Source organism: Harpia harpyja, chromosome 4, assembly GCF_026419915.1.
Source record: "Harpia harpyja isolate bHarHar1 chromosome 4, bHarHar1 primary haplotype, whole genome shotgun sequence".
NCBI lineage: Eukaryota > Metazoa > Chordata > Aves > Accipitriformes > Accipitridae > Harpia > Harpia harpyja.
In genome coordinates, this window is record NC_068943.1 from 61,204,851 (window position 1) to 61,229,253 (window position 24,403).

Consider the following 24,403-nt stretch of genomic DNA (forward strand, 5'->3'; position numbering starts at 1 on the left):
GTTTTAGTGAGTATTCCAGCCAGTATATCTCAGAGGTTTGGGTTTTTTTTTTCTTCTTTCTTCTTCATTTTATCATTTTTGGGTGGTCTGAGGTTTATTTTGAGAGAAGGCATCCCTTTCTCAAACATCAGTAGCTAAACACATCATGGTCTTTCATCCACAGCAAGTGTTTTTAAGAAGACATCCAAACCTCATAAATACCAAACTGAGGACAACCAAAACAATTACAGAAGGGGCTTAAAGAAATACCCTTTATCTCAGAAAGTTATAATGTGGTCTTAACTGCAAGTTTTTCTGAGTTGTACCCTTTTTCATTAATGTTTTCTGTAACGACTTGATTATGTGTTCTACCTACTAGTATCAAGAAAGGACATTCAAGTTGCAAAAGAACAAGATCAACCAAGCTTCTCAGTTTTGCACATCAGCAAATACGCTGGAAAAAACTTTGTTACTAACTGGAAGTAGGAAGTGCTGAAAAATATCATTCAATCCTGTTTATTTTTTTCTGGGGCTTACAAACCTTTGGTTGTGCAGAAATACAGGTGTCAGATCAGAAAATGAGCAGGAGTCTTCACCTGGGTGGTTATGGCACCCTGCTACAAGAATTTAGACATATTCTCCACACTGTGCTCCAGAAATCACTTGAGTATCTTGTCTAAAAGCAAACCTAAAGCACAGGAAGTGGGTGTTGCTGAAGTGCTCTACAGCTGAGAAATGTGTGGAGTCCAGGTAGTACGTGTGTCCTGGGTGCATGCTCAGATTGCTGAGCTGCCTGAGGAAGTGAGAGTACGCAAAGTGCCAATACCTCATGCAGCCATACAGCCTGCATGGCTGCGGATGTTGTCAGGGCCTTTCGTGTGATGCTCACATAAAAGTGATCATGTGGCTTTTTTGTTCAAAAACCTTCATAGGAGATAAGTGAATAACACCTAGTCTGAAATTAGTAAATACAATTAATCATGAGATAGTCATCCAATTTCTTAGTGCTGTCAAGAGAGGAGTCAGATCTGAGCACATCCAGAAACAGAACTGCTTGGGTTTTATAGAGCTTTACTTAGATGTCTCTAGGTGTCATGGACAGGATTTCTACTTCTGTTAGCTGTAGCCATCAACAATTTTGGTAGCTGTATAGAAATTCAGGGACAGACAACTATACATCTCACCCATGTTAAAACTGAAGGAAACCACTACTGGAGAGAGCATGGGGGAGGAGATGTTTCAAATGTGTGTATATACCTGTCTGTGCATGTCCATTTTCCACTGCTGATAGAGGATGCCTGAACAGTTGACTTAGACTACATGCCTAACTTTTAGATGGATAGGCCTAGGTGGGATACATCCATTCCATAAAGCTACAGAATTAGGTGGAAAATGAGGGTATCACGCCTTGGATTTGTGTGTGTTGTGCACCTCAGTGAAAGCTCTTCAAGATACTATTAAAGAAAAAAATCTAACTACCTGCAGCTATTGTATGGTGATCATAATCTGCATGACATGCAGATAGCTAATGAGCTATCTCATTACCTTATTGTGTCATGGCTAATGTGGTATTTGTGAATAAGTATAGTGTAATTATTTTTATTTATGAAATTTTACAAAACTCCACTAAGGTTTTAAATACTGGTTTTATACTCCTGTACAATCAGCAGTCAGCTTTGAACATAATGAGCTGAAAAAAAAAAGAACAGAGAGAATGAGTTTTTCCTAGGGGTGTGGACCTATTTTTATAGAGTTGAAAATGTATTGGATAATGAGTTTGTGAGTAATAGATCAATTTCTTTAAATTTTTTTGCAAAGGTGTGATTTTATATACTCATTCAAGCACTATAGATTTAATGCATTATAAGCAAGTTAGAGTAGGATGCTGACTGTACTGTACAAAGAAGGAGCTCTAGGCTCACTGCTAGCCACCTCTGTGCTTTTCTGGTTCTTCTTCCACGAAGAGCGGAGAGAGTTTTACGGTATTGCACCATTTTAATATTTACCCGTGTTTCTTTTCCCCTACCTACCCTTTTTGTTTAACTGTCTGTACAAGCACTTACTGCACTAATATTCCAGCAACATGCTACTTTGCACAGTTCCCGTAGGTACACACTGCAGTTACTAGTTATTCATCTATGTCATGGCTTAGTAAAAATAATCTAGTATCTCCTATGATTGAAATATGACCCCTCCCTGATGATGAAGGAGGTAGCTTTTAGGGTTTTTTCCTCTGTAAGCCAGTCTTTTCTCTTCAGTACATCCTTGAGAAGGTCATCTGACGCTGCCTTTTTGGAAGACTCCACATGGCTATGACTTTGGTTCCTTTCTCCCTCTTTATGTCTTACCTTTGCATAAACTCTTTCCAGCTTATCTCCTTTTATTCAAACTAAAATTAAATCAGACTGGAAAGGCTGGATGTTTGTTAGCTCAGTTTCTTAATCTTTTGTTTCACATCTTTCCCATTACTTCCTTTTCTTGACCTCTATGAGTGACAGCACCATTCAATCACACAAACCTACAGCAGGACCATTGTTGACTCCATCCCCTCTGATACAACCCTTGTTGATTGTGCCCTTCCAGCATTTCTCTGAATTGCTCCGGTATCACAGCAAGGCATTCACAAAATTCTTAATAGGAAGGAGGGATCTCCCACAGGTGTTTATAAACAGATAAGAAAATGCTGCCATTTACGTTAAGAGTGGAGCTTACCCTGGGCCCTTCTGCACAGCTGACTAGAGTGAAATGATGCAATAGAGTGGAAAAGTTTTTTATTTGCTTTTGTTTTAGTTTTAGCCCTTCTTGTGTTGTGGAAGGACCTAGTGATTACCGGTGTACTGCATGCCCGCCTGGATATGAAGGCCAGTACTGTGAAAGGTAAGATGAATGGAAGAAGAAGAAAGAGGGACAATGAAAGGCAGGCAAGACATGAAGGAGAGCAATGTCCTTCGATACTATAAACATAGATGTACTAATGTTTAAATACGTGCCTTCGGATAAGTTATTTCCTCTTTATATATTGTTAAAATTCAGCCATAATAGGCAATTTTTATGTACACCCACTGTAAATTGATAATCAGTGTTATTTATATCACAGATATTGTCCTAGTCTTAACTTTCTGATTTGTGGGGGTTTTTTTTCCCCTAGGCCTCAGAAGTTAAACTGAAAAATACAAAATTTATCTAAAATTAGATACCATGCTTAGAGTGTGTCTTGATGCCACTCATACGCTTTGTTCTAGTGACTATTGTGTCCTCATGGGCACTGACTGTGAAAGACACTTAGATAAAACATATTAATGACCAAATTGCAAATTAATAACCTAAACAGCAGCTGTTGTCCCATCCATAGCAGCGCTGTGGGATTAAGATGATCAAAATTAACAAGTGTCTACTATGAGATTTCACTTCTAACACAAAACACAAGTGGCTAATGGGGAAAAAAAAGGTCTATAGACCAAACATTGGTAAAGTAGAAACTTTTTTGTCAGTTTAACTGAATACTGTTATAGAAGTATTTACTGTTATAGGAGTATCATTATAGAAGTACTGTTATAGAAGCATAGAAGTATTATTTACAATCTTGCCAAGTATTCATTGTAGTACACTATGCGTCTCAGCCAAACCTGGTTTTGTATTTGCAATGCGTAGGTGTTCTTCTGGCTACACAGGAAACCCACAAACTCCAGGAGGCTCCTGCCAGGAATGTGAGTGTGATCGATACGGTTCCCTGCCTGTCCCCTGTGACCCTGTCACTGGACAGTGCACTTGCAAGCCTGGATTCACAGGGTGGAAGTGTGTTGGCTGTGAACATCGGCATGCACGTGATGGCATGAAATGCATTTGTACGTATACTAATGTAATTTTGGAGAATTTTTGATTGTGTTTCTCATATTTCAGAAATTCCTGCTTGTGCATCAGTCAGTTGTGTGGGTTTCTTTGAAAATGGTTGCCAGGTTTCTTCCTACTTTGGCATTCTGGTCCATTTTTTTCTCAAGCCTTGACATGTTAGGAAAACTCTCAATACTTTTCAATGTGCTCACTGAAAACTGACAACAAAGCTTTGAAGGATTTCTTTTTGTGGGTTTTTGAAGTCTGTAGTTTTGCTAAAGGTTGTCACTGCTGTTGTGACAATATTTGCTCCTAGTGAATTTTTTAGTGTTGTCCTAAATGTTTAACCAGCAATTGCAATGCTTTGTGCCATGAGTCACACAGAAAGTTTTTACCAAGGTTTGCTTGGTCATGTTGGTTCAACAACCACCCATTGGAATTTAAAAGTCATAAGGAGTGACAGTACAATATATCCAGGAACAAAGAACTTCCTTTGTTTAAAATAGAAAACTAATAGCCTAAACCACTAAGTTACATTTTACAGTACTGGTATCTTTGCCCTTCCTTCAGTTTTCATATGTACCAAGTGTCTTGTCTTTTATTATTGTTTGGAATTTTTTTCCATGAAATTGGATAGTGTTTGTTTTGAGCCCACAATCTTATTTCCCATGATATTGTATGCTTACGTCTTATCAAAAAAATTCAGGTAGCAAAACCTTTCTAGAACATATAGTCAATCCTGACTGAAATAAGGCATTTTCCTCTCCTCCATCTTCCCCAGCTGAGTAGGAACTGATTTTATTGTGATCTGTTTTGTTGGGTTTTTTTCCACTTGAGGCCATCATTGTTCATTTTAAAGTAGAATACAGGTAGGGATGCAGTAAGTCCACAGTATAAAATATTTCTTAATCTGTGCATCTTTGAATATATTGGCAAGGCACAATGAACTGGTTTTAATATTTTACATTATTTTTATCTGTTATAGGACTTTAATTGGAGCTTTTTCATTTCGGGGAGGGGTTTTGCCTATGTGAGTGACATATTAGATCAAGGCAAGTAGATACCAAAAAAAGGGTCTTCCCCCCCCACCCCGAGAATGCAGTCTTTACCTCAATTACCTCAATACCTTTAAAACATTTTTAAAGCAAATTGGAAAAATAAAGAAACCGAAGTACTAAAAATGGCTGAAGGTATCGCATCAGTCAAGAATGAAATTTGTGGCTTCTTTGAGTGGTTAAAGAGGAAGACATTAGGCACCTAGGGTCGGGGACTACACAATATAGAATATTGTTTCACTCAACTTAATGGTTGTGATCAACTCTCAGAGAGTGATCAGGACTTAGCAGAACTAAGCTTCTAAATGTCGCTGTTGAGTTCATTGCTTTTGCCTTAGTCCTGACTCCCAGGTACAACGCTTCTTTGAAAATGAATAGAGAGATTACTGGGAATATAGACATAAATACTTCTATTTCTATATTATTAATAATATAGCATTGGTTCATTGATTAAAAGCTTAGTGTACTTAAGGGAAATAAAGTTCTAATGTCCTGCAGTGTGATGTAGTGTAGGACTTATTTCTGAACTATTGTATATCTTAAGCTGTATTTTAAACTACAGCAAAATGAATGCAAATAGAGTAAGTAGCTACTTTGCTGAAATAACTATGCTTTGGATCCCATTTCGTGGCCTACAAGTCAAGGAGAATTGTAATCGTGAGTTAAGTCTGTAAGTGTTACAGCTACAAAATTTTTAAAATAAGGACTATGTTTTGCAGAGTGGCATCTAAACAAAAATGACTTAATTTTTCAACATCCTGAATACCTGTTACATTATTTCCAGTACGAGCCAATGTTTTCAATCTCAGGCACCGCTTAGTATGTTTTTTACTGGTCATTTACCTTATCAGTATTCTGATACTGATACTTGGATATCCAGGATGGCAGAATTCCTTTGTAGAAAACAGCTTAAGTGCAAGTTATCATTTGTAATGGTTTTCCAATTTGTTAATCAGACTCTTTCATTGTGTGGATAATAAGGTTAAAAATTCTCACTATGAATGGGAAAAACTGTGTGCAGGCAAATCAAATTTTCCACCTTTTTCCTTTGAAGGATGTGGTTCACTATCATCTCTGATTTAACTGCAAGTATTCGTGTGCCAGTGTTGAAATGTATCTACACTACCTGTAGCAGCATTTTTACCTTAATTAGATAATCAGTTTTCACCATAAAAAGTCCTTTGCATGTGCATATGGACATTTCATGTCATTGCTAAAGGTGAGGAATCAAATGAAAAGATGTCTTTCCTTTAGTCATAAAAATAGGAACCACCTATAGACACAGGTGGGAGGTACTTTAAATCTCTGGTATCACAGGAACTAGTTCATTACTATTGACACCACATCGATAACATCCATGTCATAAATTGCAAGAACTGCAATTAAATATTTCAGTAAACACTTTATGACTATTTGGTCTCACTATATGATTTTCCCTTTGTTTAAAGGTTCCTTAACCCCATATTACTCCAAACCCACTTTTGCTACTGCTGGGCAATACCCCAACATGGTAGAAAACCAGCCTGATCGATAAACCATTTACCTTTGTAGCCTGTAGTAGACAGAGGGGCTGTGGTAGACAAAGGGAGTGTGGCAAGCATAGACTTGGTGGGAATTTGCCCATGGTTAACACTGTCACAGGCTTCAGAGTACAGCTGTTTTCTTCTGATAGGGATTCATTGCTGCAGCCGCTAATGTGCTTTAATAGTCATTGTGCTGTCAAAGAACCATTAGAAACACCTTTTGGGGAAACCCCGAAGCTTTTCTTCCTTACTCCCAGAACATTTATCTGTTCCGATGTGAGTTTAATGCAGCTGAGAATTTGGTCATGTATACAATATATTTTTACTGTCATGTATCAACCACTTCCAAAATACTCAGTAAATTCCCTTCTGATTAGCTTCAGTTGTAATGAAACCTTAATAGTAATAATAATAATAATAGTGATTAAGTACTGTTAATGTACAGAAAATGAATGCCATACACAGAATCCTGTTTGCATTCAATATTTCAAATGAGCTGTATGCATCTACATTTGCTCATTTGCAGAGTTCCATTGCAAATACTGCAGTTGCATTGTACCTGTCAGAAGTGTGAAGAACCCCTAGTTAGGTGGTAAAATGGTCTAGCTTAAAGAAAATACATGCAAATACAATGACCTGTTTGAAAAAATGTAAGTAATACAAAACATAGTGTGATTAAGCTGTCCAATGTTAGTATGCTATAGTTAATATTTAGGAAAGTGAAACTTGATTTTGAATATTTAGCAAAGAATAATCATCTAAATAATGAATTTTTGGCAAATTCTATAAAAGGTCACCACACGGTATGACATGAAAACTAAATAATGCATATTTAAATTCAATTAGAGATGTATTTTAGCCACAATATTATAATGTATTATTGTTTAAATATAACATTTATATTTTAACATATCCCTTATCATAAGTATTCTAAAGATTTTAGAGTGAAAATTTGCAGTGAAAAGACAGGAAAAAAAAATGGAGGAACATGCACGTTCATTAAAGTGATCTATTTCTGATATAGCTGAAAATCTGTTTTACTGGGTTCTTACTGGTTTTTTCATAACATGTCATTTTTCAGTTGCTTAGTGCATGCCACTTTTCAGTGCTGTGTTATAACAGTTGTATTTTAGAAAGCTCCAGGTGGAATGGGAAGAGAATATATTTTTTAAAAGCCACTGTGCAAAGGGGAAAAATTTGTTTATTGCTAAATAACAGTGGAAAGATAATTACAAGTGAATCGCACAGACAGAATTCATTTCCCATTATATTCTTAGAACAGAACAATGTTGTTTTCTCTAGCATGCCATTAGGGAATGGAAAATGGTATCCAAAAAGTAGATTTTTTTTATAAGTAATACAAGAGTCTGAATGGTCTACTACATATCATAAAAATTCTAAATTTTTTGCATGATGACGGTTAATAACTGGATTATTTCCCCAGCTAAAGTGACCATCTATATTGCCATGTACAGATACTCGTAATACTCTGCTGATGAAGACTTCCTTGTAATTTTTGGTCTCAAGTAATCCACTTCTTAGGCTCACCTTCCCTTCTCTTTTGAAACTGTCAGTAGCCAATAAGAAAACTAGTGATGATTGCAGTTTTAATAATGCTGCCAACATCCTATATACTGTCAAATATGACAAAAGTTCTCTCAAATCTTCTCTAATGCTTACAGATTTTTATTTTTATTTGTAACTACAAATGAATTGTCCTCTAAATGTTTGATGCCCCCTTAGGCATCACTCATTTTTACTGTAATAAATATATCTCAACGTTTATTCTGCTGAAAGTTGTCAAGTGGCAATTGCTGACTGGTGTATAATCACTACAGTATTGAAGATATATAGGTATATTTTCTGTTTTCTTAGTTAAACCCCACCCTTCCAATCCAGAAAATGGCTGAGTTGTATGATGAACTCAGTTCATCTGTACCCAGCATGCTCAGGCAGACTGACATCATTAGTATTTGCTTGATTCATATTTTACACACACATACCAGAAATACATAAACAAACCAAAGCATGTATTGCTCCCTCCTCATCCTTCCCAAAGAGCTTTGACCTTAGGAAGCTGAAGTGGACAGAAGGAGCTACAAGGGGTTTGGATCAAGCCTGTAGCAATCGTACATTTTCTTAGATTAGTAATTCTCTTGTGTATTTTTTGTTATACCTTGTGACATTACACTTCACTTCAGTTGTAGAGTTTGCATATGTTAAATTAAGAACCTTAGATTACAGTGTTGTTGGAACAGTGACTGTGCTTGCCACTGTGCAGCGTTTAGGGAAAAAAACAATCCTAGTGAGAACTTCAAGGCTCTATTGTTAAACATATGGCAAGTCAGAACTCACCTTCTGAATGCTTTCAGGGCACCACTCATAACTACAATGGGGACTTAAAAAAAAATTGGCCTCAATATTTTGAGCTCTGTTGTAACACAAACTGCAAAACCTTTCCTCAGATGTGTGCTCCTGTCACGAATGTTCCTTGGGGTCAAGCAAAAAACCTAAATGTAAAGCAGTCAATGTGCTTCTGCTGTGCAAGATTAGCAGCAAATAGGAAGTAATAATGGCATAGAGAGATCAAACAGATATCTCATAGTTAGGAATTTTTCTGTAACTCGGTTTTGGGGGGGGGGGGGAGGACCTTCAGCCGTGCTGCAGTCAACAAACTTACATCTTTACGAATTTAAATATTCAATATTGGTAGAGGAAGAAAATTATATAATCAGATTCCTTTAATACCAGGTCTTGGATGTGCAAATATTGTACTCTAAGTAGACTGGTGCTTGCAGTGAGAGGGAGTTTTTCCCAGCTGTCACTCAGTTCTGCACCCAGCAGAAAAATAGAGCTCCTAGTTACTGGTCCTGGCAGAATCAAGATTTTCCCTCTAAAATGGGAGTAGCTCCATGATCTCAGCCCTTACAAATTCAGAACTAAGCAGAGACGCTGTCTTTGTCAGAGGCAGATCTTGAAGAATCTGTGAAAAGAAGCATCTCCTAGCTCCTACGCAGTCCTTAATTCAGCAGGAGCTGGGAGCATCTTATCACAAGCCTTCACAGAGTGAGCTGAAAAGAAAGATACTGTGTGTAACACCAGATCTCTGAAGCCTTGGTCTAGCTTTTGCTATGTTCTGAGTTGAACAGAAGTTGTGAGACCTTATGGCACAACCATAAGAGTTAAACTTACCCCCGTGCTGGACAACTGCTTCTCTGTCTGCATGAGCTCCATATGGGACGGGCACCCCTGCTTGGCCTAAAAGCTGATAAGCTATCAGTTGTTCTCCCTTTTTCTGACGCATGAGCTCCTGTTGAGTTTAGACCCACACTCCAATGTCTTTCACCCAACTCAAGCACTATATAAACCTAACTAGTACTGGTATGTATCAGAACCAGCAAAGGAGGCTTTCTACATAACAAAAATCAGAAATAAACCTGAGTCGGTACTTTAGATCCTGATCTGGATCTGAATTTTCCCAGATTTTGGAGAGAGATTGATCATGCAAACTACCTGAAACCAGCAGCAATGGCAAGGAAGCTAAAGCTTTCAGCTCTCTACTCGGGTTCTGTTTTGGGGGGCGGAGGAGGGCTTGTTTATTATTTGGTGTGAGACCAGTGCCAAAATAGGAAAAATGGGGTAACAGCAAACAGATTAATGAGCCTAACAGTAGTTCAACACTTTATTGTGAAGCAACAGGAAACTAATACTGAAGAGTCACTAACTATCATAGGATACCACCTCATATCAGAGATTGCATGGTTGCCCTTAGACCTAAGATTACCTAGTCATAACACAGTCTTCTGAATCTTGACAGCAATGAATGTATTAAAGCACAACTGTGTTAGATAATCACTCAAATGGAGGAACATGTTGTAGCTCAGACATGTGATTCCTTTATTGTACATTATCTTCTCTTTGTAAGATGGGATAAGTGGTTAGATGTCCATAAACTTATAGTGTCTTTTATTATTTGAGCAATTATTTAAAAAAAAAAATTATTTGGCATGCGTACTTTGGAGATGCTTCTCACAAGAGGTAGGTCAAAATACTTACAGGACTTACTGTGCATGTGAAAGTGTGAAGATGGAAAATGCAATAATTTGCATTAATTGCTTGCTGGACTATTGTAATATTGACTGCATGATTTGCCTCTTACATGCTTGCACTGCTGTAATGATCTGAATTTAGTGCTGCATTTGTTAATATTAGACACAAATTTATGCTGACAGTTTTATAGATAGACACAGAAGTATTTAGTCTTGCAAAATATAATCATGCTCTTGAAATATTTCCCTTAGCTACAGTACATTTCAGACTGCGTATTGGAATAGCTTAGTCCTATGTCATCTACTCAACTGTAGTCCTCACTTGATGTAGTTCCTCTTCTCAACCTGATTATCATGCAAGAAGTGTTAATGCTCACTTACCAATTGTTTATTCATTGAGAATACTTCATCTCTTCATAAGCTGTTCATTTTTTTCTTATTGGTGTAAATTGAGTTTGTCTTTAACAGATAGCAAATTTTTAGCATTTTGTTACCAACCACTCTGACAATTTTGAGGGTGAATAGATTTAGCTTGTTTTGTAAGTGAAATAATGTACCAAAAAAACCCCAACCCAACAACAAACAACAAGCCCCAACTCTTTCCAGGTCCGAGATCACTTACTTGCATCCTGCAAAATGATTATCAGGTCTGCTTACCTTCTTGACCAGCTACAGAACAGGTGTTCGTTATATAAAGCATTCAGTTGGCTGTAAAACTTGCTTTCCCCTTAATTCTCTCAGACTTCTAAAAGCAAGCACACAGATGACAAGAGCTGGGATGGTAATAACCTTTTTTTTTTTTTTTTTATTTCATGTAGAAACATAAATCAGAATGTATCATGCCCACAGTTAATAAGTGCAGAGAAGTTCCAGTGCAGTTCAGCTTATGTAACAGAATACTGTGAAATAGGAGGAAGAAGTCTGCAAATGGAAGCAATGAAAATGCAAAAGGAAGTCTTAAAATAACAGTATCTAGCTTTCTGCACCCACTTCTTACTGCACTAATCCAGCATCTATCTTGTCTCCTTTTCAATCATCACATGAGTTTCATGGTGTATTGAACTAGTATTCATTATTCTTCTTTTCTCTGTATTTGACTCACCTCCTTGCTATATTGAACAGCCAACCTACAGAATAAGAACAACATTTAGATAACCGTGAAAACTTTAAAGAACAGAAAAGGTTTAATCTACATGAAGAATAGGTTTCAGGAAAAAAAAAGTAATTCTCTGTTGAAAATTACTTCTCTTTTTCTACAGAAACATACATGTTGTTTAGTGCTTTATTAGCCATTGAGCTGCCTAGAGGTGTTGCTGAAATAAATATTTACATACTTGTAAAACTTTAGGTACAACCCTCCGTGTCTCTTAACATCACCAGTGAACTCATTGTTTCAGAGTTTGCTCCATCTCCTGAGATGTTGTTTAGGTTTGCCACTCCTGGGTAGCATCTTTATGCAGGGAAACAGAAAGGCATTCCTACAACTCTGTTTTAAAGGATGAAGAATTTTCCTGTCTGCAGCATAAATGATACAAGACTTTAAGGTTATGAGAATTTCTTGTGATAATTAATAGAAAGCAAGGGGTGGGGAAATGCAAACTCCTTTCAGTATATGCAGCACACACCAGTATTTTTCATGCTAAAGAAAGGAAGCATAATGAAAAACTTACAAGCTGCTTAGTGAAAGGAGGTAGGGAAAAGTATTTCTTAAAACTATCAGTATTTTTACCTGGACTCTTTCTACTCTCTGCATTACAAGTTTAGAATGCTTGGCCATGCTATTATATGACTATAAAGCATGTAAATTGTAAGATTTCTTTAGTTTTTTCTTACTTTCAAATCCACAACCATACTATACTTCTTAAAGTGCTCCTTAGATTTTCCAAATTACCTGTCCACTTTTCTCAAGCTTCATCCAAATTGCTTGTCTAATTTAGGATTTTATATTGTCTAGTCCGTGATGGACAATGTTAATGATTTCCTCTTTTTGTGAGGTAAGCCTACGAATTTTGCTCTTCATGTTTTATATTAAACTGTCCCATACCAAGTCCTAAGCAATAAGGTCTTTCCTGTGTTCTAGTTGTTGTTTCCATTTTTTCTCAAACTATGCTTTTGAGGTAAATTATCTGAAATTAGTGTTACCTCTCACAGAATTGTATGTGTGCCATAAAATTTCTAATTCAAACATATGTCCTAAACATTTAGCAGGAATAAATAAGCTTTGCTGTTCTTCCCCCCAGCTTGTGATGATGAATGCACAGGACTCCTTCTCAGTGACCTGGATCAGCTAAAGCAGATGATCCTGAGTGTTAACCTTAGTGGTCCACTGCCTGCTCCATATAAAATGTTGCATGGTTTTGAGAACATGACACAGGAATTAAAGGTATGTTCAGAGTATTCACATACATAAATAACAAGGCTTCAGTACAACTGTACTTGAATCTGTTCAAACATACAGCCTTGAGTAGGTTCAGGGAAGAAGAAAAATTCAAGATTTTATTACTTCAAGCTTGCTTTGGTTGATAAATAGTTATTACAGTTTTGACTTATTTTAATAAATATTTTGACTTATTTTAATAAATAAATCTTGCAGCAGTAATTTGTGTACATATATGCAAGGAATTATACTGCAGACACAGAAAAAGTGATGTCGCATACAAGTAAAATGGTGTTTATGCTGGTGGTCCATAAAGTGGTTATGTATTTTATATGCTGTATCTTCCCTACCATACTTACAGGTTCTCCACTAAACTATGTAAAGCTGTCAAGATTCCTGAGAAAAGTGTGTTGGATAGATGTGACACAAGAGTCAATGACAAAAGGGAGTTGCATACTGTAATGAAAAGGAAATTTTTGATGCTGCTTCTCTACAATATTTGGAAGCACTGAGATCCATTAAATACAGATTTTCACTCTCCCTACTCTCTTCCCCAACAGCATTTGCTTTCACCTCAGCGAGCACCAGAGAGACTTCTTCAACTAGCACAAGAAAATCTGGATACCCTGGTGACAGAAATGGATGAACTACTGACAAGAGTAAGTCTATGATCACGTTGGGGTCTATGGGTTTGGTTAAGGCTGCATAATGACAGAAATCTTCTGAATATGAATTAAACATGAATGAATAGATGAATTATAAGACACTTCTCGGTCTCAGTGTTTGAAATGGCAGCACGTCCTCTAACAACCTCTTTTTGTGGGCCAATACATTGAGATGTATTTTCTGCAAAACTTTATAATAATGTAAGAAAACTTTGTAATGCTCATACAGAGCACCCAAGAATTAACTTATTTGGAAAAGCTGACACTAAAGGAAAGGGAGTTCTTGATACAGCATTTGTGGGCTTTCCCATCACTTCAGCTACAGGTTATGTTACAAACCTAACGGCAACAAAACCACTGGATTACCACACAGTTTCTCACATGTCTGGAGTTTTTCTTTAACCGGCTGAGGCTTTTGGAAACTGAACTGCCTGGTTTCCTTCCTTTTCTTCTGAACATTAGTACTGTCTGTAGTAAGGTTATCTGCTTTCTGCATCAGCAACATCATCTCATCATATTCCCTTTCAAATCTCCTGAGCCTGACTGTCTCAAGATAGTTCTCAGCCTGTTTCTCTTTCAAGATTGCCTGTTGCAGTACAAGTAGCCTGACTTCACTCAGAGTTACTTAGTGCCCAACCATCTCAAGAACTAAAAAAAAAAAAAAAAGTTTTGCTGTTTTGCAGTTTCATTTTCCATTTTGGTTTATCTCTTGTGTTGGCTTGTTTCTCGAGGAGCTGTAGAGCAAATGGTAAGCTAGCCTGATTCACTTATTTCAGAGAATTTTTATAGCAAGGCAACGGACGTCCTGGTTTAACAAATAACAAGTTCTCATTAAGAGTCGATGAATGAAGTAATTGAAATGGGGACAATATTTAAGGGGAGAATTCAAATATATGCACAAGGTGTGTGAGTTTAGTTAAATACATGTCTCCTATATTTCATTTATGAGGGTAGTGAGAGTCTTCTGGATTTCAATCGATGTGCTATTTACTCTTTTAGTTACGAAATTTTATTTCAATATAGACCTTATTTTGGTCAGGAAAAGACAATGTCTAAGAAAATAATATAAATTCTGCCACCTAGTGGAGAAAAAAATAGGGAAATGAACTAGCCACCATAAAAATACAGCTGTCCAAAATATATTAATATGAAGGACTAGCAAAAATCATGTTCGTGAGTTGTGCTTCCCTGCATTGAAATAGCCAAATAAGAAAGACATGGGTTACTGTACTGATGAATATACACCTGAGAGAATTTACCTAAACCCCATACAGTTTTGGCATCCTGTCTTAAAATTGTTCATGGCTTACAGAACTAAAATTCTCAGAGAAACTGGTTTGTTTGTGTGGATTATATTCAATTTTGAAAAAAACTATGAAATCATGGGTAGTTGGCAAGAAAGCACCTGTAGTGTGTTTGCATATGTATGCATGTATGTGTGTGTCTATACACCCCCCCCCCCACATGAACTCACATGTATCTCTCTGTACATATTCTCATTGTGAGTGTGAAAAAGCTTGTTTTTTCACTTCTGTTTGATCTTTTATCTTTCTGCCAGAAAAAACTATGGTAGTTTTAAGTCTACGTGGATTTTTAACTCATGACAGCCCTACAAGCACAGATTATATTTCTTATATTAAGATCTCTCAATCTTAGGCTAAGACAATGTTTCCTTTCCCTTTGTATAGTTGCTCTTTTAAGTATCCTTTTCCAATTGCCCTCCCCCTGGGAAAAAAAAAATTAATAAATTTTAATCCCCCATGGAGATGACCTAAAATAACATTGCAAATTCTGACCTTCTGTAGACTAGTCTTGGAAGGAAAAATATTGAAGGTCTGATCTTAGGGGAGTCAGTGGGGTGGCCAGATTATCACCGCTTCCATTTCTGCGGTTTTCCGTTGTTGCAATGAGTAAGTAGCCTTATGAGTTCTGGTTATCTTTACAGAGAGTTGTTAACTGGATTGCAGTTGTTTTTTTTTTTTTAATTTGGGGACTCGCAACTGGTGGCAAGTCCTACCCTTCTTTTTTGATGTTTGTAAATAGCAGTAATGTCCCAAAAAGAAGAGTGAGTCCTGATGTAGTGTGTTCAAGTCTCATTTCCACATGAAGATATAGCTGATAACCCCATAATGGCTAACAGTTGGAGCGCATGGTATAACCATAGATAGCAGTTTTTCCCCGTATCTGATTTGCAGGCTCACCAAATTTTCAAAGTGAAACGAGTAGTGATGAATAAAAAGGTTGATGAGGATTGGTGAGGAGTTATTTCCATGAAAAAAAAAAAATTCTATCCATTTTAAGACAAAATGTGGAAGACAATAGTATTTAGTCACTACAAAACCTTTGGGGTTTTTGCTTCCTTGTGGTCTCTTTTCTACCAGTGATTTCTTACATCAGTGCAGCACTCCTTTTTCTTTTTTCCCATCATGTTCTTTCCTTCATTCACTCTGCCATACAGAAGATCCTCACGTCTTTCTCGCACTAATTATGTTCTTACATGCTTGCATGCACATTCCCACACCTACCACCAAAGGCAGACCTCAGACTGCTACTTTTAGTCAAAACCCCCTTTTCCCTTCTAATTAGGTACCTTCAGAGCCTTCAAGAAAGACAGGGATCGGAATCATTCCTCTGATTGAAATGCTTCTTTTGACTTTGTAAACTTTTTTTTTCTCCCATACCACTGAGTTTCTCAAGCTCAAAAATATCTGGAAGTAGTAGCAGAGGCAACCTAGTTTGCAATAGTTGGAAGCATTTGGAGGGAGAGCCAAGAACTTCCATCTGAACAGTGAGGTCTGTGTTTACTCCTCCTTCTGTGGTCTCACTAGCTGTAGAAATTCCTGTAGGGCTCCCCTCCAGATGCCATCTAGAGGAATTTCTTGTGGCTTGACTAAGACCTCAGACTAAACACACAAACAAAACCAAAACAAAAATGTGTGTGTATTTGCTAATACTTGCTGATAGTCTAAGTTGCTAATAGTCTTCAGACTGGGACAAGGCCTTCCATGGAACCTTCATCACTAAGTACAAGCTATGAACATCACCAAAGCAGGTTCGCTGATCTCAGATACTTTCTTTACTAGATTCCTATGGTAGGGAAAATTCTTGAAGATTCATTCCAAACACTTGCTCTGGGTCCAGTCTGCCTGACCCTTATTGCTCCCCCAGAAAGTTTGTTGTGCCTGTTTAAACTGTTAGGAGATGCTGAAGACTGACCTTATAGAAATGGTGAACTGTAGTAAACTGAATATATAGAAAATGAGTAGGACTTTATTAACAAATGGAAACATTTAATTAGCCATGGAATGGTAGGTACAGTATGAAGGACGTTTGCCATTTAATTTGGTTTATGGAGTTAAAGCTAGACAAGATAATGACGCAAAAGGTTATTTTTCAGCAAAGCAAATTATGGCAGAATACAGGAAGCCTTCAGTGGAGCTGAATGGGATTTAAGTACTAAAGAGAACTGTCACCAAGAGGAAATGAAAACTGTTTGATAACAGATTAATGTGGACAAAAATGTAGTACATGCCATTCAGTCATAAATATTGAGAGGTTAAAGTGGCCAATTGGAATTAACATGAATGTGGAAAAAGTAATCAAAACTAAGAAAAGTATATGTAAGTTATAAAACACCATTTGTAGTAAAGGGCTTAGAAATATTATAGAATATAATAAAAGTGAATGTGAATATTCCAAGCAAATAAAACCTGAAGAATAAAAGGCTGATTGCAGAGGATTTGACGATAAATAATAAGGTAGTTCTCAATTACATGAAGAATGAAATGCCTTCAGAAATGCCAAGCTGGGTTAGAGCAGTGGTCCATCAAGACCATTCTGTAGTTTTGCCTTTTTCCTATCCCGATTGCCTCTTAGAGCTCACTGTGACAATATTTCAGTTCTGTATCCAGGCAGGTAAAGGGGTTTTGTAAATCTTAGAGGAAGTAACCAATAGCACGATTAAAGCTGTATAAATGTGAAAAGCCATGTTCTTCTACTGGTACAGGGATGAAATAGAACAAACTCCCCCCAGTCAGTATGGGTTCTTAATTCTTCCTGTATAATTCTATTTACCTGAACCATTTTCATATAAATTACTTTCAGAGTAACTACTCTGAAGTAGACCAAAACTGCAAGTGGTATGATAATGCCAGGGATTTCATTTCAGAAGCTCAGCTGTCCTGATGTATCTTGAGGGCTTCCATCTAGAAGCTGATCAGGCAAAAATAAATGTGTTAAAGTGATACTATTTCTCTTTGACTATTATTGAAATGTGTGGGGTTTTTTTGTAACTGAGAAAACAGTTTGTACAGCTTAAGTTGTGGAAGACCTAAGCTCATTTTGAATTATTGATCTTCTAGCCATTCCCCAGTGACTGGAAAGATCATAATGCCCTGCTTTGAGACATTTCTTGGGAATGCAATCCCCAAAGAAAAAAACTGGGGGTTTTTTGCTTTACAGTACAGTTTGACAAGCTTTGTTCCTTGAAATGGTCAGCTTCTTTGTAATAAAAATGAGTCCGTTTTGTAAATAGGGACCTTGAGAGCTAAGTAGAATGTCTTAAGATGATTCCTTTCCTCAGCATATTTTTCAGGTCTGCAGCAGACGTCTGTCTTCATCCTGCCACTGCTGCTGTGATTCAATAAAATTATAAAGCATTTAGTTACACAAAGCTAAAATTTTACTGGGCACCGCAATATGTTATAAACAAACAACATCAAGCATTAGAGCTGAAAAAAACAACTTTTTTTTCTCTCCTTCTTGGTTTAATTAATGTATTGATTTAAAATTCTTGTTGCTTGTTGGCATGAACTGTCTCTTTGAGAACACCTCTGGGGAGGAAGCAAAGAGGTCATGGTATCTGCTGCACGTTGTCAATCGAAAAGTGCACAATTGTGAAACTATGGAAAGTATTCCCTGAAGAATCTATTAAAAGGTTCCAAACAACGTTTCTTTAAACAAATTCAGTAAATATTTTCATCCTGTCTCCCTTTGTGTACTGTTGCACACAACTAGTGTTTCTAAGAACCTAAAATAAAGCCTTCCAATTTTCATTTAAAGAAAAAGGTAATAAAATTTAATTGTCTACTTGAACAGAGCATGTCATTTCCCATGCATCTGATCAATAATTCATTGATTGCCTTTTGCCTGAGGAAAGTTTTGTACATAGATTCATCCAGTAGGAATATCGCATAGTGCAGCCTTGTCCTGTTTATTAATTATACTTTTCCTGAATTTGAATCACTAGGCTACCAAGGTGACAGCAGATGGTGAGCAAACCAGGCAGGATGCTGAGAGGACTAATGACAGAGCGAAATCTCTTGGACAGTTCGTCAAAGACATTCTCCAAGCTGCTGAAGGTATTGGAAAAAGAAAAATATGCTAATTGTTTCTCAAGAAAACTGAAGGATGGTGGGGAAGAGGGTCTGAGAGACAATGAAGAAGAGTTTATTCACTGAGAAATGTCATGTGGTTTAAATGTTGAGTGAAGAAACTACAGTTAACTATCTGCAGACTTTTTCCAATCTACAGATGCAGTTTATTTAAACAGTGTATGAGCAAAGACTAGCAGAATATTGAGTATGTTCCTTCAGGATTTTTGCAGTTATTTGAAGAAAAACTATTATGATGAAGTAACTAACAGGGCTTAGCTTTTCTTTATTTTCAAAGCAGTTAAAAACATGTATTGGTAAAAAAGCTTGATGTAATTTTAGCACTTGGTACATTAACACTTCATCTTAATTCCCCAAAATTACTTCAGAAATACATTACTACTTGCTGTTAATGAACATCTGCTGCTTGGAATTTGCAAGTGACTCCTAACCCTACCTAAGTAGTGGCATGGAGCCAACTCTTTCTTCCACAAGCTGATTCACTGCACTTACAATGCAGTAAAGACTTATGAGCAAAATTATTGTAGATGGCTTTGAGAAGCAAGACCTATATATTGCATGAAGCCGTTAAATGAGATAATGGCTGAAAAATATGAAAACGATTGGCAATCACAGGCAGGTTTTTTACTTGAAAAATAGTGATCTCTTCTTTCTTACTCAAAACTCCCACTATAGTACTGGTTTCAGTAGTTATGATTCTGAAGGCCCATTTCATTGAAAGGGAAAGCTTCCACTTTTGTCCAAGTGCTATAAAATACATTTTATATTGCCTTTCACGTAACACATCCCTGTACATGCCCTGTAGCTGAACTGAACAGCAGTTTAGGATATCTTTAGGATGTGCAACTTTGACATGAAATAAATGTGGGAAAAGCAACAAGAAAAAGAAAGCAAGTTTTCAAGAATTTCTTTAAACAAAAGATCAGGCTCCTCATATTTCAAGATGAATTTGGGATGACAAGGGCTAAACCAATTTTTTGCTCCACAAAGTTTATGCCCAGTGTTTGTAACCCAAGCAAAGGTTTCCTCAAGCAGGATTGGCAATAGGAAGTACAGAGTTAGAAGACATTGAGGGGGCGAAATAAATTTATGCGGTATCTTAGAAGTTGACAAAGACTCTAAAATCAATGTGTTTGCCTAGTGGCCAACTTAATGTTTTAAGAATAGATGAAATACAGGAGCACAGGACTGAAAGATACCTCCTGGGTAGCTGCATCCACTCCCCTGCTATCATAAACTTTCTAACCCTCATCTTCAAAGTAGTTTCCACAAATACACACAATCTGAATAGGAGGCAGTTTCAGAACTCTTCATTACTACAAACCTTCTCATTTCTAGCTAAAAATATTCATGTTTAGTTTATCATCATGTATTCTTTTGCCAACCTTGTTCTTCAGTTCAAATAGGTTTTTTTCCTCTCCCAAGTGCTTCTTTCTCCTCCTTCCCCCACCCCCAACTATGTTCACAGAGAGGAATCATATTCCCCTTCGGCCCCTTTTTTTCTAGACTAAAACACCTTAAAGCATAGTCTCCCAAATGTCCTGCTCACTTTCATATAATTTCCCTTCCTCTGTTAAAAATTAGGTTCATCTTTCCAGAGCACAGGTAACAAGCATTGAAACGAGGTTGCTTCAGTGTCTTGCACTTCAGTAGCACTAAAACCTGCCTATGTCAGCTGTCCTAATACATTCTGGGATAGCCTTTCCTTTTTTTCACAGCTGGGTGCCATTGGAGATTCATAATATAACTATGTTCTTCTCAGTCATACCTTGTATCTAACTGGCAAAGCCATAGTTTACAGCTGAAATTTCTGTTATTTAGTTCACAACCTTATATTTTCTACTATTGAAAACTCATTCCGGTTTGATTACTTCAGTTTTGAAGGTCACCCAGTTCTTTCTGCATAGCATTCCAATCCTTCTCTACTAAGACTGTCTTACAACTTTTCCTCATGAGCATATATTATCAGTAGACTTTGGGGTTTTGGTTTGGGTTTGGTTTTTTCCCAGGATCATTAATGAAAATACTCAACTGGATTTGCTACATGATTGTAGATCTGACTGATGCCTTTCTAAACATCAGAGGATCAAGGAATTCTTCAAACCGTAAAAACTCCTTCTTACAAGTGAGAAGTTTTTAGTGATTTGTTGTAACGACCATACTCTGACCACTTATCCATTTCTGCTGAACTGATTGCTGACTTTCTGAACTCTGAGTACCTGTAACTAGTTTTCCCTCTTAACTATGGAATTTCCCCAGCTTTGCACTTCCTTGTGTTCGTCTATGTCAGTGCATCCAAATCTTTTACCACCACTGGACTGTGATAGTTTGCAGTATACTAAGACTAGAAAGTAAACATTGTTATGAGAAGAAGATGGAGGAGAAAGATAAAGCTAGGTATAAATTTTCCTGAACCTTATAAAAGCTGAGATAACATATCCATTTTCTCTTTTAAGGTAAATATTCAGGGAGGTTAAATTATTATTTATTTATTCATTCCAGATTTTTAAAAAAATTCATATATGCCTATTCCTGGCCTGAGGTAACTTGGTAATGATACATAACATAATGCACAGAAGTGATTCATGATCCATTTAAGCAAAGTGTAGTCTTTTTCCAGTCCTCACTACCTCACGCATAACCACTCTTGATTAAAGATCCAAATCTCAATTCTTACCAGCAAATCAAAGACATCATTGGATTAGAATTTTCTTCATAATTTGCTTTAAACCTATACAATGTGTAGATTAAATAGTCATTTATTTGAATTTTGGAAGACAGATTTTAATTTAAATTATTTAGAAGTACCCATGTGACCAGGAACTGTGCTATTTGGAGAAATCAGTTACTTGAGAGCCTGTGCCTATGAAAAGGCAGCAGTACTTTTTAAAATTGAAGATGGAACTGATTGTCGTAAATGACCTAGTTGCTTCTGAAAGTGTATATTCTAAATGTTGTGGTGTGCTATGGCAGAAAGATTTTAGTCAGTCCTTGAATATGATACCATGTGTACAGCTTTATCAGTTAGCAATAATTCAGCTATTCCAGACACATAATATATTTACAGTGTACCATCATATATTCCAACCTTCATACCCTTTTCCATTTCTGGATATCTGCTTCTAAACACATGGGCAGGTTTAGACATTTGTGGGTGTGTTTCACTCCTCTTTCTCCTTTTTCTGAAATTTCCCAATCATTTATTCTTCCTAGCACTGTTAAGTCTGAATGCTAAAAATGACATATTTTGAAGTTCTCCAAAAGTAATTTAAATCTAATTTTCATTGCTTGTACTGCCTGCTCCTTAATTCTATGAGCAATATACCAGATTATCTTCCACTGTTTCAAAGGTTCAGTGCAAATTCTTTCTTTCAGGGGGAGGAGGAGGGGAGCAATATATTTCTTATACTGGATATAAAGACTTCTTCACTTTAATTATTGTGCTTAAAAGTGAGCTGTAATGAAAGGTTTGATGAAACATTTAACATTTTCTCATTTGTTACTGATCATTGGATTAACCATCCTTTATATTTCACAGCCGGAGTAACCAGTGCAAGTTGCATTCCACTTGCTGGTAGAGATGATGGGCAGGTGCATAAAGCCTCTCTGTTGTTTTTATTTACTAACTCCCTACATAAATATTTTTTGGCCCCCTGCAGCTGCAAACGAAGATGCTATAAAACTGAACAAGACACTCAGAACCCAAGATGAGACCTTGGAGAAGAGTATTCCAGAACTGCAGAGTGAGGCTGACAGAATGATTGCAGAGTTGAGAAGTAGAGAGCTGAATATGCAAGAAAGAATAGCTCAAGATGAGTTAAAGTAAGTAGAGACACCTCAGTCTTCAACCTCCCAGTGATAATATATGACTCTTGTGAATGTGATTGTCATCTTTTCCAACCAAGTTTTCAAGCTGGGGTTTACAGAAATGTGAAGGAAAGCAAAGTCTAATGCTTCATATCTGTTAATGTAGCATTTGCATTTTTGGAAATGCTTACATATGTGGAAAGCAATTCCTAGGAAATTACTTCTCTGCTCCACAAGTACCAGCAACATTTCTAATCAAATTCTAAGCAATTTTTCTCAGTTTGTTTTTAGCTTCTGCTTCAGAGCTGATGAATGGCTTTTGTACCAAAAAGCTTGTCTAGAAGCTTGAGCTTTTTCCTGGAAAACTAATTGGTCTAATGAAAACATTATCTGTCTGCAAAGTTTGTCCAGTGTCATAGCCATTCAAAAGGATATATTTTGCCATATATAGAATAGCATAGATCAGAATATTCCAGCTCTGTGGCACAGTTCAGAAGCCCAGGGTTTGGTTATTTAGTTATCTGTAAAAATAAAAGCTGTATATGTATATATAATTATATTGGCAGCTCTTTATAAAGCATTTTGCAAAATGCTGAAAACTTACCTGGCCCAGAAAAATACTTGGCTTGAAGGTAAAATCTGGTAGCCTGTTACTTCTGTATCAGTCAGACTAGGCATATTTCTAGAGCTAGGCTTTGCTTAGCACTTCATGAGAGCAAACAACTAGCAGGTGATCCAGCTGAGCAGCTACGTGGTCCATTGAAGTTGTTATGGCTCAGAACACTCTCTGGGATAGAGGTATTCAGGCCTGAAAACATCAGTTGTCAGGTGCGTGCATAGTGTAAGGAGATGTAAATAGAATACAAGATTAGCTAAGATTTCCAAGCAATATAGAATCAGATTTGCACTGCCTATCTTACACTTTATAAACCAAATCATCTTCTGAAAATCCTACCAGTACAGTATTTCTTCCCATAATTCTGATGATTCTGCTTTCTGTTCTCTTGAAAAAGGATATATTGCAAACTTATTTTTCAGCAATGTTTTATTGCTTTTTCTTCTGATTCTACTGATCCTCTTTTATCCCTTCTCTACTCACACATAGAAAGAAACCAGGAAAAAGTAAGGATGAGAAAAATTTATGAAACCTTTGAAAGTGCTGCCTGCAATTTTAGGACGGACTGGAGGGTGGCCTTTCAAACAAGGTGTTCTTAGTCCTCAGATGCTACAGCCAACATGAAACTGTCAGACTAGCATGAAATTATTTCCTACTCTAGCCTCATAGCTAGAGTAGGAAATGCAGTACGGCTTTTCTGTGGAAAAGGACTTCTCTCCCTCCTACCATTCTTCCTGAAATGTGCAAAGTGAGTATTTTTGTTTCCTGATAAAGGAATACATTTTATACTAAGAAATACATGAATATACTCACTGATTTAAAAGTTGTATGGTTTATCTTAAGGATAGGATTACCTCTTTATAGGCAGCCATTGAGATCCAAGACATTTTGGCAGTGAACTCAACAGAAGGAAAATTAGTCACTGTGGATTACAGGGCAGGGAGGAAAGGTCCCTAGATAATGTTTTCCAAAACTCTTTTATAAAGTACTGCCTCTTAAAGAAAAATGTCTTAAAACTGCTTAAATAATGTAGTAACATAGTGGATAGGATATGTTCTGCAAGGAAAAAAGATGAAGAAAAATTTATCACTCTTAAAACTGTGTGTGT

At 36.8% G+C, this 24,403-nt stretch overlaps 1 protein-coding gene across 5 annotated transcripts in view; it reads left to right on the plus strand.

The window, feature by feature from the left end:
- Positions 1-24,403, plus strand: part of LAMA2 (laminin subunit alpha 2) — a 385,301-nt gene that overhangs the window by 279,205 nt on the left and 81,693 nt on the right. For 4 of the 5 annotated variants that reach the window (XM_052784294.1, XM_052784299.1, XM_052784296.1 and 1 more), the window contains exons 31-36: positions 2,770-2,856; positions 3,631-3,824; positions 12,678-12,820; positions 13,375-13,473; positions 18,728-18,839; positions 22,532-22,694. In XM_052784294.1, coding sequence (XP_052640254.1) covers positions 2,770-2,856; positions 3,631-3,824; positions 12,678-12,820; positions 13,375-13,473; positions 18,728-18,839; positions 22,532-22,694 — 798 coding nt within the window. The remainder of the gene's footprint in view (positions 1-2,769; positions 2,857-3,630; positions 3,825-12,677; positions 12,821-13,374; positions 13,474-18,727; positions 18,840-22,531; positions 22,695-24,403) is intronic. The other variant, XM_052784297.1, reaches the window with a different exon arrangement.